At 45.3% G+C, this 14,559-nt stretch overlaps 1 protein-coding gene across 3 annotated transcripts in view; it reads left to right on the top strand.

The window, feature by feature from the left end:
* PRPF3 (pre-mRNA processing factor 3) overlaps positions 1-2,626 on the top strand; it is a 63,244-nt gene extending 60,618 nt beyond the window's left edge. For all 3 annotated transcript variants that reach the window (XM_068253234.1, XM_068253233.1, XM_068253232.1), the window contains exons 15-16: positions 772-833; positions 2,160-2,626. In XM_068253234.1, coding sequence (XP_068109335.1) covers positions 772-833; positions 2,160-2,306 — 209 coding nt within the window. In that variant the 3' untranslated portion in view covers positions 2,307-2,626. The remainder of the gene's footprint in view (positions 1-771; positions 834-2,159) is intronic.
* Positions 2,627-14,559: the final 11,933 nt, after the last annotated feature.

The following is a 14,559-nucleotide window of genomic DNA, read 5'->3' on the forward strand; positions in this document are numbered from 1 at the left end:
CGCCGCCAATCCAGCAAAATCTTCTGGTTGGCCAAATTGATTAGGCATTGTTTGAAGCATCCAATTCCTAGCAGATTCGATCACATCTGCCGGATATCGAGGGCAAACACTGATAAGTGTATGGCCACCTTCATTATGCTTCCCTTGTGCACGGATAATTTGGTGTTTGCATGTACCTCTGCTAATGAAATGCAATTCAGTTTAGGAGCCATTTCTGTTCACCTGAGGAGCCCCCAGTATTCACTATACAAGTATTATAATCTTCAAACTTGTGACTGAGTTGAAGTATAGTAGAGCGATAAGCCATTTATTCTACAGTATAGTGCCAGGGCCTCAATGGCCAGTAAAGACTGTCACACTGATATAGCAGGACTAAGCCCACTGTATCCAGGCAGGGCAAGGTGTTTACTGCTTTTACCTGTTAGTGATGACAAAGAGTGGGGTACATGTAACTCCAAAGGTGCGTACACACGTTCAGCGTATCGTTCAGAAACAGCCTTCTCAGTCTGCTGACAGCGCGTACATATGTGCGACTGTCAGCTGAACGTCCGGCTAGCGGGAGGGCCTGAAGGACCCGTCGTTGGCGGCGGTAGTGCGTGTGTACGCACCTTTAGCGAATCAAAGCCATCTTCAGCTCTCAGATACACATTTGTTATGGGTTACATGTGTTGTTATGGGTTACATATGTTGTGAGTTACAGTGATAGGTCTTCTAAAATAAAGAGCAGTGACTGGTTCCCTCATGAATTACATTTTCTTTTTCTTTTGGCAGATGACGATGAGTCCGATGAAGAAACTGTAAAGAAAACCAATAAGTGCACTTTAGTGTGGGAGGTAAGAAAACTCTTTCTGCATTTTGTGTATTATAGTTGTCAGCAGTAATGTCCCCACATAAAGCATTTAAAGGAAAATAAAGTTATGAAATAAACAATTGTATCTATCCTTCTTCTAAAAAAAAAATGACTTAAGATATCCAACAGTTCTATTTTATTTGTAAATCTTTTTAAGTTTTTACTGTTTTATAATCTCTGTTCAATGACACATGCATTGCAGTATGCCACAGCTAAAATCCATGAACTATTGATGCTTTTTATCTCTTTCCTGCTCTCAAAAGCCATTTTCTACCAGGAAAGTGTTTTATGGCTGCAATTTCTTATCATGGAGGGTTATGCAATAGTCCAACCCTATCCCAACCCAGACAGAAAGTGTCCACTTGCATACTAGATTTTTACCTCTTTGAGGCAGAGAATGAAAAAAAAGGAACACTGCATAGTCATTTGAGTGCTTGGCACTGTACATACATATGTTTATCACATCATGCCACATGTCACCTCGTGTGTCCTTTTAAGTATAAGGCTAGGTTCACACTACATGCCAGAATCGGACCAGCTTCCGCAGCGCATCCATGCACAATAGACATGACTACAGATTCTATGTTAACTATAGGATCTGTTGCATATTCTTTGTAGCAACAAAATGTAAAGTCCAGTTTTGCTTTACTTTTCCAAACACTGCATGGAACATGGACATGCTGTAGTTTGCAAAGCTGTTGCTATGTATGTCATATCTGGTGGACTTGGTTCACACATAAAAAGGTGCTCCGGTTCTTGAGTTTCTATGGCTGCGGTCACACAAACATCTGTACATATCCAGTCCTGTAAGTTTTTTGCATCCGTTTTGTATGTGTTTTTATGGCTGTGTGTGTCCACACCTAAAAGGTGTACATTTCCAGTCCATTCAGAGAAAACTGATACAAAACTGACTAGACTGGACCGGAAATATACAGATTTATGTGTGACCCAAGCCTTAACACGGACACCAACAGATTTGGATGCACGCAGCAGATTGTACATCAAATCCACTGTGACTGTCCATGTTCAATCTGTCGTGTCTGATTCCCATCTTGATTTTGGAGCTAAGAAAACTTACTGTAATCAAATCATGATTTATTCTACTGTTAGTGCTGTCTGTGGACATCCACTCCTGTTTACTTTTTACTTTTGTTCTGCTTTATTGCTGTTTGATCAGGTGGTATGTTTATAAATTCCTGCTTAGTTGTATTTATGCGTTTTATATCCCACTTATGCTTTGGCTTATGCAGAAAACATAAATAAAACTTGTTAATGTCTGTGATTAAACCATGCCATTTTTTTTCCTTAGGGGACAGCCAAAGAACGCAGCTTTGGAGATATTAAATTCAAACAGTGCCCCACAGAGAACATGGCTCGAGAGCATTTTAAGAAGAACGCGACTGAACACTACTGGGACCTCGCATTAAGTCAGTCTGTATTGGAAACTGCAGACTGACCTCTCTTACCCTGGCTGTAGGTCAAGGATAGATTTACCAACACAGCACTTCCAACTGCTGAGAACTAACCTCAGACTCTGGACGCCTACAAACCCTCCTGAGCTGTGTGGTTTCCGAACACCGGACTCAGACCATTACCGCCATCTTCCAGATTGCTGAATTTACAGACCAGTCCCTTTCTAAATACTGCTGCAGAATGGATGTTAACCCCATAATTGCCTGATTCCTCTGAAATGCACTGTTTGAGGCTTTTGTAGTGATGGATATCGTTATGGGATCTCAACTTATTAAACAAAACAAACGGCCCACTTTGGTAAAACTGTGTCTCAATTGGATGTAAAAATGCTCACTCTTTTGTCCTTCCTAGGATTATCAAAGTAAAAAGTATGTCTGTTTTGCTCTTGGCCACCAATTTTTTTATTTTTTTATTTTTTTTTTACCTTTTTCAACACTGATCACGAAACTGAATGGGAACCTCTGACTGGTGAGGGCATTGTAGGCACTTGTAGTGTCTCCTTAAGTTATGTGCAATGATTACTACTCTCAGTTCTGGTGCAAACCTTCCTCTTTCATCAAATACGCTACTTGGTTTAAGAAGAAAAATTTAAAATTGGATGCTATCCATTTGGATAGGGTAGGGAAGGTTTGTAACCTTTTCATGTATTTTTATTTCTGTCTGACACAAACGTACATAATGTTCTTTAATAATCAAGTGACCTTTCGTCACTGGAACAGGAAGAAAGGGGATTTCCCTACTGGCAGTGAATCCCTTAGGGTACCTGAGATGGGCAGTGGAGAATAAAATATACATACCTGGGGCTTCCTTCAGCCCCCTCCACGCTGGTCGCTCCCTCACTGTCCTCCTGTGCCTCCTGGATCTTAGGCAATTCGCCCTGGTAAGTCCCTCATTCGGGGCCAGTCAGCGCAGTCCGCCCTCATGCGCGTTCCCAGTGGCTGGAGGACTTAACGGGATGAATCGCCGAAGATCCAGACAGCACAGGAGCAAGGTTGAGTAGAGTTTGGGCTGGAGGAAGCCCCATGTGTGTATTTTATATCTCCACTGCCCATCTCAGGTTCACTTTACAGGGCATCTAAGCTGAAGGGGAACAGTTCAATTTTACTTAGCTGAGGCTTCTTCCATTCCCTAGCAGTCTATGTGGTCCCTCGCTGCAGTTCCGCTGCCCTCCAGAGCGTCGCTAGCCCCTCCAAAAGATCGATACAGTTGTGGTTGCGGGCTTCTGCACATGCACCAGCGAGTCCATGCGCTTTTATCGATCAAGCCCCCATGGCCAGGAGCATTATGCACTCGCACAGTTTAAGTCTTCATGAACCACGCAAACGCAGAACGTTCCCGGCTGCGGGAGTGCAATTGTGCAGACGCTAGCAACCACAGTTTTGATCGGTGATCTATCAGAGGGGCTGCGGAACTGCAGCGAGGGGCCACATAGACTGCTAGGGGCTAGAAGAAGCCCCAGGTAAGTAAAGCTTAACCACTTCCCGACCGCCTAACGCACAGAGGCGGCCGGGAAGTGGAGCCCTTAAGGACCGGCTCACCCACAGAGGCGGCGGTCCATTTAAGGGCATGGGCGGAGCGATCGCGTCATCCGTGACGCGATCCTCCGCCGGCGCCTGTCACCGCTCGCTCGCCGCAACATCCCGCCGGCTATACGGAAGCGCCGGCGGGATGTTAACCCCGCGATCGCCGCATACAAAGTGTATAATACACTTTGTAATGTTTACAAAGTGTATTATACAGGCTGCCTCCTGCCCTGGTGGTCCCAGTGTCCGAGGGACCACCAGGGCAGGCTGCAGCCACCCTAGTCTGCACCCAAGCACACTGATTTCTCCCCCCCCCCCTGCCCCAGATCGCCCACAGCACCCATCAGACCCCCCCCTGCCCACCCCCCAGACCCCTGTTTGCACCCAATCACCCCCCTAATCACCCATCAATCACTCCCTGTCACTATCTGTCAACGCTATTTTTTTTTTATCCCCCCCCCCTGCTCCCTGCCCCCTCCTGATCACCCCCCACCCCTCAGATTCTCCCCAGACCCCCCCCCCCCCCAGACCACCCCCCCCCCTGTTTACTGTATGCATCTATCCCCCTGATCACCTGTCAATTACCCGTCAATCACCCCCTGTCACTGCCACCCATCAATCAGCCCCTAACCTGCCCCTTGCGGGCAATCTGATCACCCCCCCACACCAATAGATCGCCCACAGATCCGACATCAGATCACCTCCCAAATCCATTGTTTACATCTATTCTCTCCTCTAAACACCCACTAATTACCCATCAATCACCCATCAATCACCCCCTATCACCACCTGTCACTTTTACCTATCAGATCAGACCCTAATCTGCCCCTTGCGGGCACCCAATCACCCGCCCACACGCTCAGATTGCCCTCTGACCCCCCCTTATCAATTCACCAGTGCATTAATTACATCTGTTCTTCCCTGTAATAACCCACTGATCACCTGTCAATCACCTGCCAATCACCTATCACCCATCAATCACCCCCTGTCACTGCCACCCATCAATCAGCCCCTAACCTGCCCCTTGCGGGCAATCTGATCACCCACCCACACCATTAGATCGCCCGCAAACCCGCCGTCAGATTACCTCCCAAATGTATCGTTTACATCTGTTATCTTCTCTAAACACCCACTAATTACCCATCAATCACCCCCTATCACCACCTGTCACTGTTACCTATCAGATCAGACCCTAATCTGCCCCTTGCAGGCACCCAATCACACGCTCAGATTGCCCTCAGACCCCCCCCCCCCTATCAATTCGCCAGTGCATTAATTACATCTGTCCTTCCCTGTAATAACCCACTGATCACCTGTCAATCACCTGCCAATCACCTATCACCCATCAATCACCCCCTGTCACTGCCACCCATCAATCAGCCCCTAACCTGCCCCTTGCGGGCAATCTGATCACCCACCCACACCAATAGATCGCCCGCAGATCCGACATCAGATCACCACCCAAGCGCAGCGTTTACATCTATTCTCTCCTCTAAACACCCACTAATTACCCATCAATCACCCATCAATCACTCCCTATCACCACCTGTCACTGTTACCTATCAGATCAGACCCTAATCTGCCCCTTGCGGGCACCCAATCACCCGCCTACACGCTCAGATTGCCCTCAGACCCCCCCTTATCAATTCGCCAGTGCAATATTTACATCTGTTCTCCCCTGTAATAACCCACTGATTACCTGTCAATCACCTATCAATCACCCATTAATCACCCCCTGTCACTGCCACCCATCAATCACCCGCTGTCACTGCCACCCATCAATCAGCCCCTAACCTGCCCCTTGCGGGAAAACTGATCACCCACCCACACCAATAGATCGCCCGCAGATCCGACATCAGATCACCACCCAAGCGCAGTGTTTCCATCTATTCTCTACCCTAAACACCCACTAATTACCCATCAATTACCCCCTGTCACTGCTACCTATCAGATTAGACCCCTATCTGCCCCTAGGGCACTCAATCACCCGCCCACACCCTCAGAATGCCCTCAGACCCCAGCCCCTGATCACCTCGCCAGTGCATTGCTTGCATCTATTCCCCCCTCTAATCACACCTTGAGACACCCATCAATCACCTCCTGTCACCCCCTAGCACACCTACCCATCAGATCAGGCCCCAATTTGCCCCGTGTGGGCTCCTGATCACTCGGCCAAACCCTCAGACCCCCTTCCGATCACCTCCCCAGTGCATTGATTGCATCTATTTTCCCCTCTAACCACCCCCTGAGACACCCATCAATCACCTCCTGTCACCCCCCTAGCACTCCTATCCATCAGATCAGGCCCAATACAACCTGTCATCTAAAAGGCCACCCTGCTTATGACCGGTTCCACAAAATTCGCCCCCTCATAGACCACCTGTCATCAAAATTTGCAGATGCTTATACCCCTGAACAGTCATTTTGAGACATTTGGTTTCCAGACTACTCACGGTTTTGGGCCTGTAAAATGCCAGGGCGGTATAGGAACCCCACAAGTGACCCCATTTTAGAAAAAAAAGACACCCCAAGGTATTCTGTTAGGTGTATGACGAGTTCATAGAAGATTTTATTTTTTGTCAAAAGTTAGCGGAAATTAATTTTTATTGGTTTTTTTTCACAAAGTGTCATTTTTCACTAACTTGTGACAAAAAATAAAATCTTCTATGAACTCGCCATACACCTAACGGAATACCTTGGGGTGTCTTCTTTCTAAAATGGGGTCACTTGTGGGGTTCCTATACTGCCCTGGCATTTTAGGGGCCCTAAACCGCGAGGAGTAGTCTAGAAAACAAATGCTTCAAAATGACCTGTGAATAGGACGTTGGGCCCCTTAGCGCACCTAGGCTGCAAAAAAGTGTCACACATGTGGTACCGCCGTACTCAGGAAAAGTAGTATAATGTGTTTTGGGGTGTATTTTTACACATACCCATGCTGGGTGGGAGAAATTTCTATGTAAATGGACAATTGTGTGTAAAAAAAATCAAACAATTGTCATTTACAGAGATATTTCTCCCACTTAGCATGGGTATGTGTAAAAATACACCCCAAAACGCATTATACTACTTCTCCTGAGTACAGCGGTACCACATGTGTGGCACTTTTTTACACCCTAAGTACGCTAAGGGGCCCAAACTCCAATGAGTACCTTTAGGATTTCACAGGTCATTTTGCGACATTTGGTTTCAAGACTACTCCTCACGGTTTAGGGCCCCTAAAATGCCAGGGCAGTATAGGAACCCCACAAATGACCCCATTCTAGAAAGAAGACACCCAAAGGTATTCCGTACGGAGTATGGTGAGTTCATAGAAGATTTTATTTTTTGTCACAAGTTAGCGGAAAATGACACTTTGTGAAAAAAAACTATTAAAATCAATTTCCGCTAACTTGTGACAAAAAAATAAAAACTTCTATGAACTCACCATACTCCTAACGGAATACCTTGGGGTGTCTTCTTTCTAAAATGGGGTCATTAGTGGGGTTCCTATACTGCCCTGGCATTTTAGGGGCCCTAAACCGTGAGGAGTAGTCTTGAAACAAAAATGACCTGTGAAATCCTAAAGGTACTCATTGGACTTTGGGCCCCTTAGTGCAGTTAGGGTGCAAAAAAGTGCCACACATGTGGTATCGCCGTACTCGGGAGAAGTAGTACAATGTGTTTTGGGGTGTATTTTTACACATACCCATGCTGGGTGGGAGAAATACCTCTGTAAATGACAATCTTTTGATTTTTTTACACACAATTGTCCATTTACAGAGGTATTTCTCCCACCCAGCATGGGTATGTGTAAAAATACACCCCAAAACACATTGTACTACTTCTCCCGAGTATGGCGATACCACATGTGTGGCACTTTTTTGCACCCTAACTGCGCTAAAGGGCCCAAAGTCCAATGAGTACCTTTAGGATTTCACAGGTCATTTTGAGAAATTTCGTTTCAAGACTACTCCTCACGGTTTAGGGCCCCTAAAATGCCAGGGCAGTATAGGAACCCCACAAATGACCCCATTTTAGAAAGAAGACACCCCAAGGTATTCCGTTAGGAGTATGGTGAGTTCATAGAAGATTTTATTTTTTGTCAAAAGTTAGCGGAAATTGATTTTAATTGTGTTTTTTCACAAAGTGTCATTTTCCGCTAACTTGTGACAAAAAATAAAATCTTCTATGAACTCGCCATACTACTAACGGAATACCTTGGGGTGTCTTCTTTCTAAAATGGGGTCATTTGTGGGGTTCCTATACTGCCCTGGCATTTTAGGGGCCCTAAACCGTGAGGAGTAGTCTTGAAACGAAATTTCTCAAAATGACCTGTGAAATCCTAAAGGTACTCATTGGACTTTGGGCCCTTTAGCGCAGTTAGGGTGCAAAAAAGTGCCACACATGTGGTATCGCCGTACTCAGGAGAAGTAGTATAATGTGTTTTGGGGTGTATTTTTACACATACCCATGCTGAGTGGGAGAAATATCTCTGTAAATGGACAATTGTGTGTAAAAAAAAATTAACAAATTGTCATTTACAGAGATATTTCTCCCACCCAGCATGGGTATGTGTAAAAATACACCCCAAAACACATTATACTACTTCTCCTGAGTACGGCAATACCACATGTGTGGCACTTTTTTGCAGCCTAACTGCGCTAAGGGGTCCAAACTCCAATGAGCACCTTTAGGCTTTACAGGGGTGCTTACAATTTAGCACCCCCCAAAATGTCAGGACAGTAAACACACCCCACAAATGATCCCATTTTGGAAAGTAGACCCTTCAAGGTATTCAGAGAGGGGCATGGTGAGCCCGTGGCAGATTTCATTTTTTTTTGTCGCAAGTTAGAAGAAATGGAAACTTTTTTTTTTTCTTTTTTTTTTTTTCTCACAAAGTGTCATTTTCCGCTTACTTGTGACAAAAAATAATATCTTCTATGAACTCACTATGCCTCTCAGTGAATACTTTGGGATGTCTTCTTTCCAAAATGGGGTCATTTGGGGGGTATTTATACTATCCTGGAATTCTAGCCCCTCATGAAACATGACAGGGGGTCAGAAAAGTCAGAGATGCTTGAAAATGGGAAAATTCACTTTTTGCACCATAGTTTGTAAACGCTATAACTTTTACCCAAACCAATAAATATACACTGAATGGGTTTTTTTTTATCAAAAACATGTTTGTCCACATTTTTCGCGCTGCATGTATACAGAAATTTTACTTTATTTTGAAAAATGTCAGCAAGTCAGAAAGTTAAAAAAATCATTTTTTTTGCCAAAATTCATGTCTTTTTTGATGAATGTAATAAAAAGTAAAAATCGCAGGAGCAATCAAATAGCACCAAAAGAAAGCTTTATTAGTGACAAGAAAAGGAGCCAAAATTCATTTAGGTGGTAGGTTGTATGAGCGAGCAATAAACCGTGAAAGCTGCAGTGGTCTGAATGGAAAAAAAGTGGCCGGTCCTTAAGGGGTAGAAAGCCCTAGGTCCTCAAGTGGTTAAAGGACAACGGAAGCAAGAGGGATATGAAGTCTGTCGTATGTATTTCCTTTTTTATTTCCTGGCAGCCCTGCTGATCCTCTGCATTTTAGCTATAGACCCTGATCAAGCATGCAGCAGATCAGGGGTTTCTGACATTTTTGTCAAATCTGACTACATTTACTGCATGCTTGTTTCAGGTGTGATTCAGACACTACTGCAGCCAAAAAAAGACCAACAGGGCTGCCAGGCAACTGGTATTGCTTACAAAGTAATAAATATGGCAGCTTCCATATCCCTCTTTCTCCAGTTGTCCTTTTAACTTTCTCCATTCAGTTTGGATATCCTTTAAGGATGTTCTAAACTCTTCTCCACGCTATCCAAAACTAACAAAAAAGCTTGCGTTCCACTTTTTTCTATTCTTTTGAAGGAAATGTTTAACAAATGTGACCTATAGAGGGTTTGAGGACTGCACTCCTGAGTCGTGTAAAAAGGTGGCTGGAGACTTGGGTCCAGCCGAGACCACCATAGGCCGTAATGTGAATTACGGGTATAGTGGTGCTCAGTCAATAATTTGGGCACCGTCAATAAACAGAGTTCAAATTACGATAAAAACTGCAATTTGACCAGCAGCAATAACTGGAAACTGAATTGTCTTACCCGTGACTCAGTGGCAGCATGGAAGCTGCATATTAATTACATACATACCCACTGATGGGTGCTACTCATTGATTCCCCCCCCCCCCCTTAAATGTTGCCTGTTGCTTCCACCTGTGATTTTAATCAACACAATTAACAGATAAGTGCCATCTTAATAAACTGTTCTCCTATGCAAGTTTGTCACCCCAGAGTTTCACCAAGCACCTGCGCAGATTTTTTTCTGCAACGCTGCTGGGCCAACCAGCTGCCAAGAGCTCCTGTTACTCGGGTCTCATTCTAGAGGTTGCAATTTGGTGTATTGGTGATGAGCTCTGTACTGTTATAAGAAACTAGCCGACCCGCGGCGTAGCATACGCTGCATAAGTGGGTAGCGGGCAGGAAGGGGGTATTGGGCACAGCGGCGGGTCGAACCTCCCCTCCCTCACCTGGGTTCCCCATGTGCGCTCCCCCGCCAGCTTAAGTCCGCGGCGGGGAGGGGGGGTCAGACCTCCCCTCACCTGCGTCCCCCATGTGCGCTCCCCCTCCAGCTTAAGTTTGCGGCGGGGAGGGGGGGCGGTGTCCCCCTCACCTGGGTCCCCCATGTGCACTCCCTCTCAGCCTAATTTCGTGGCGGGGAGGGGGTTGGATCCCCCTCTCACGTGGGTCCCCCATCTGTGCTCCCCCTCTAGCTGAAGTTGAGCTGCAGCCGCCGCTATTAGTAAGAGGCAGCGGGCGGGGATGACTCACCTCTTCCGCGTTCCAGCGTGCGTTCCACTGTCGACACTTCCTGCAATGCCGCCCACTGTATTGTAAGTGGACGGCATTGCAGGAAGTAACGACAGTGGAACGCACGCTGAAACGCGGAAGAGGTGAGTCATCCCCGCACGCTGCCTCTTACTAATAGTGGCGGCTGCTGCTCAACTTAAGCTAGAGGGGGAGCGCAGATGGTGGACCCAGGTGATAAACTCCCCACCGCTGTGCTCAATACCCCCTTCCTGCCCGCTACCCCCTCCAGCTTGGTGGCAAGTCTAGGACCGCCCCTGGGGTAATCTTTTTAACTCTGGGTGTTTCAAGCCCTACCACATAGAGCCACGTTAATCCATGCCATGCACTGATGAGGATCAACCAATCCGAAATAGTCTGTATGCATGTTGGGTTATTGTGGCTCTGTATATTTAACAAGCAAACACATCATTGCATTCCAGCGGATCTGGAGGCGTGGTTAGCTATCAGGGACAACATTGTATGATTTGCATATTCAGCAGTGATGCACTGGGAGACGTCTTGGAGCTCATTCCAACCTGAATAATTGCAAATACTTTGTTTTAAGAAGACATAATTTTGTTTTCCATAGCTTTTAATCAACAGTGCATTTTTGTCTATTGTAGCCCCTTACACACTCCAAGGAGTTCTGGTTCACCATGAGCTTGCTGGGTACTCTGTACATCAGTGTGAGCTTAAAGTGATTCGCTGTTGATTCAAAGTTAAAAAGTTTCTATTGCAAAATAACTTCCTACTTCATGCTTCAGAGTTCCAATGGTGTCTGTTGAGCAGCTTCTGACATCCAAAGTAGACTTCAAAACTTCTAAAAGTTTTTCAAGGTAGCTGGTACAACCTTCCCTTGTCCAGGAAATTTGGGAAGTCAATGGAAGTACCTTTTTCATTTTATAAAGCTTAGTTCATGTGGAACAGGGCTTGTTGGCTTGCTAATGCTATGGTCTCTACAAGATCAGCCAAGATTATTTTGTCACCAAGGCATTGGGAAGGAAGAAGACCACTTTGAATCTCTGAAGATGCTGGCACTAGTAGCACTCGGAAGGATAAAGTGAGAATGACAAATTCTCCCTGCATGTACTTATAAAATAAAAGCATAAATCAACTAGGAATATAACAGATGCAAAACCATAATGCTTAGTACACATAATGCAATTTTCTGTCAGACTGAGGGTTGAATCAGTTATTTTTCCCACAATCCTTCAGGGCAAGGTGAGACGTTGCTCCTCCCAGACGCAGGAACAGACAGCACTTCCCCTATAAAAAAAAGTCAGTACACCCTCAGTGCTGTTTGTTCCTGCGTCCAGGCAGGTCGGCATCTCCTCTAGGAGTGGGAACTGTGTGCTGGGCTGCAGGTTGCATTCTTTAGGGTAGGCTGAGACTGTGGTACTGAGGCAGTCTAGCCTGCCATTCCACGCTGGACTGGGTGGAATATGCCTACCTTTCCTTTCCTCTGAGGGACGGCAAGAGTAGAAGGCGTGGGTGCTTTCCCTAAGGCTTTCAGCAGGACCGGGACCCGGAGCTATGGCGGCTTAGCGTGCAGCGTGGTGAGTCTGGCGCGTAGGAGCAGTGATTGTTGCGACCTTCCGGTCGCATGGGGCTTCCGTATTGCGTAGTTTCCGGCGGGTCTGACGGAACTACTTTTTTTTATTGGCCAGCCGTGTTTGTCTGTCTCTCGGCTACTTCCCGTTCTGCCCCCTATTAGCTGATGGCCGGAAGGGATTTAGGGAAGGCCACGCGAGCTGCATTACCGAGACAGCATCTTGTGCTGGACGTGCGGCAGCATATCGGCTGTAGACAAGACGGAGAACCGCTCATCCGGGCAGAAGGTGAGATGGGGCATCTCTTTCTGCATATATGTTAATGTTATGCACATTTGTCTGGGGCAAAGTGGAACAGGAGCATTTGTATGGCTATTTTTTTCTTGCAGGCAAAATCATCTGATAGTGCTGCTGCTGCAAGTAGTAGGCCTCCGCCTACATATAAAAGATGCCCTGTGTGTAATGCTAAGATGGCCTTGCCATATGCCAAAACTTTGTGCCAGATATGTATGGATAAGGTGATTGGGGAACAGCCTGTTCCATCTGTGCAGGATACATTGAATGCATTTAGAGAAGAAATTAATGCTTCCTTAGCATCTTTTAAATCTTCTTTGACTAATGAGGGTTCGTCAACTTCTCAGGATGTTGGGGTGGTCTCAGTACCTGATAATGAGAACCAAGACTGCTGATAATGTTGCTAGTTCTGAAGATTCAGATACTAGGGAATTTGAGAAAGTCTAGCTCTCGATTTAAATTCCGTATTGAGGATACTGAAATGTTAATTTCAGCAATTAATGACACTTTGGAATTAAATAAGGATGTGTCTGCAAATGTATCTAATCATGATCAATTATATAAAGGTATGGAGGAGAAAGAGGGCCTTGTCTTTCCATTACATAAGGCTATTAAACAGACGATTCTAAAGGAATGGACTGAGCCAGAAAAAAGACTGTTATCCAAAGCGATGAAAAGGAGATTTCCTTTTTCGGCTGAGGATTCCATGCTTTGGGATAGGTGTCCTAAATTAGATTTACCCGTTTTCCCAGGTTACAAAACGGGGAGATCTGGCTTTTGAAGATTTGGGGAATTTGAAAGACCCTATAGATAAGAAGATTGACGCTTATCTCAAAAGAACTTGGGAAGCTAGCGCCACTTCATTTAGGCCGGCGGTAGCTTCTACATGTGTTGCCAGAACTTTGGAATTATGGATTAATCAGCTGAAGTCAAGTATTTTGGCAGGTGCTTTGGTAGAACAATTGCTAAATTCGATTACTATTTTGCTGAAGGCAGCGGCTTATATAGCAGATGCTTCGGCAGAATTGGTCAGATTTACAGCTAGATCCAAAGCTCTCGGACAAATGCGGACTTCTGCTTCTATACTTTGTGTGGGCCTTGCTGACCTGGTCGAGCACTGTCGGAGGTGATTGGTGGGTGTAGCGGTGTACACACTACGTTTTTCTGCAGTAGATCCAAAGCTCTTGTAAATGTTTGCCGTAGGGCCCTATGGCTAAAAACATGGGACGGTAACTTAACATCAAAAAATAGATTATGCGAGGTACCTTTTTACAGGGGACCTTCTGTTTGGGCCAGAACTTGATTTGGCTTTAGAGAGGACGTCTAAGAGAAAACTTCTCCTAAGAAACAGAGAGTTGTTGCTAACAAAAGGTTTATTCGTAAAACCAGAAATGACCAGAAGGATCAACCGAGAGACCAGAAAAGGAAAAGGTGGTCTTTTGACAAATCGGCTAAGACGTGTTTCAGAGCAAAGCCTCAAGAAACCCAGTCTAAGTCACAATGACGCATTCCTGGCGGTGGGGGGGAAGGTTGAGATATTTTGCTCTCAGTTGGGCTCGAATGTCAAAAAATCTGTTCATTCGACAGCTAATTTGGTTTGGTTACCGGATAGAATTTGCCAGTCCCCCTTTGTCAAGGTATGTGGTATCAAAACCACCAAAGGATATTACTCTTATTCCAGAAATCCTGGAATATTACAGAATATGTTGTATCAAAAAGTGATCTGCAGAGTACCAACAAGACAACAAAAAAGGGGGTTTTATTCCACGATATTTGTGGTAAAGAAACAGTCAGGGAAATACAGGTTAATTCTAAACCTGAAATCCTTAAATCCATTCATGAAAAATAAAAAATTTCGAATGGAGTCAATTTTCTCGGTGAGAGATCTTTTGTTTTCAGAAGCTTTTATGGCGTCTCTGGATCTAAGAGACGCCTATTGGCATGTTCCCATTCATGTAAAATCACAGGAATTTCTCAGATTCGCAGTGAAGGTACACTGAATTGTA

The sequence above is a fragment of the Hyperolius riggenbachi genome, chromosome 9 (genome assembly GCF_040937935.1).
Source record: "Hyperolius riggenbachi isolate aHypRig1 chromosome 9, aHypRig1.pri, whole genome shotgun sequence".
NCBI classification, from domain to species: Eukaryota; Metazoa; Chordata; class Amphibia; order Anura; family Hyperoliidae; genus Hyperolius; species Hyperolius riggenbachi.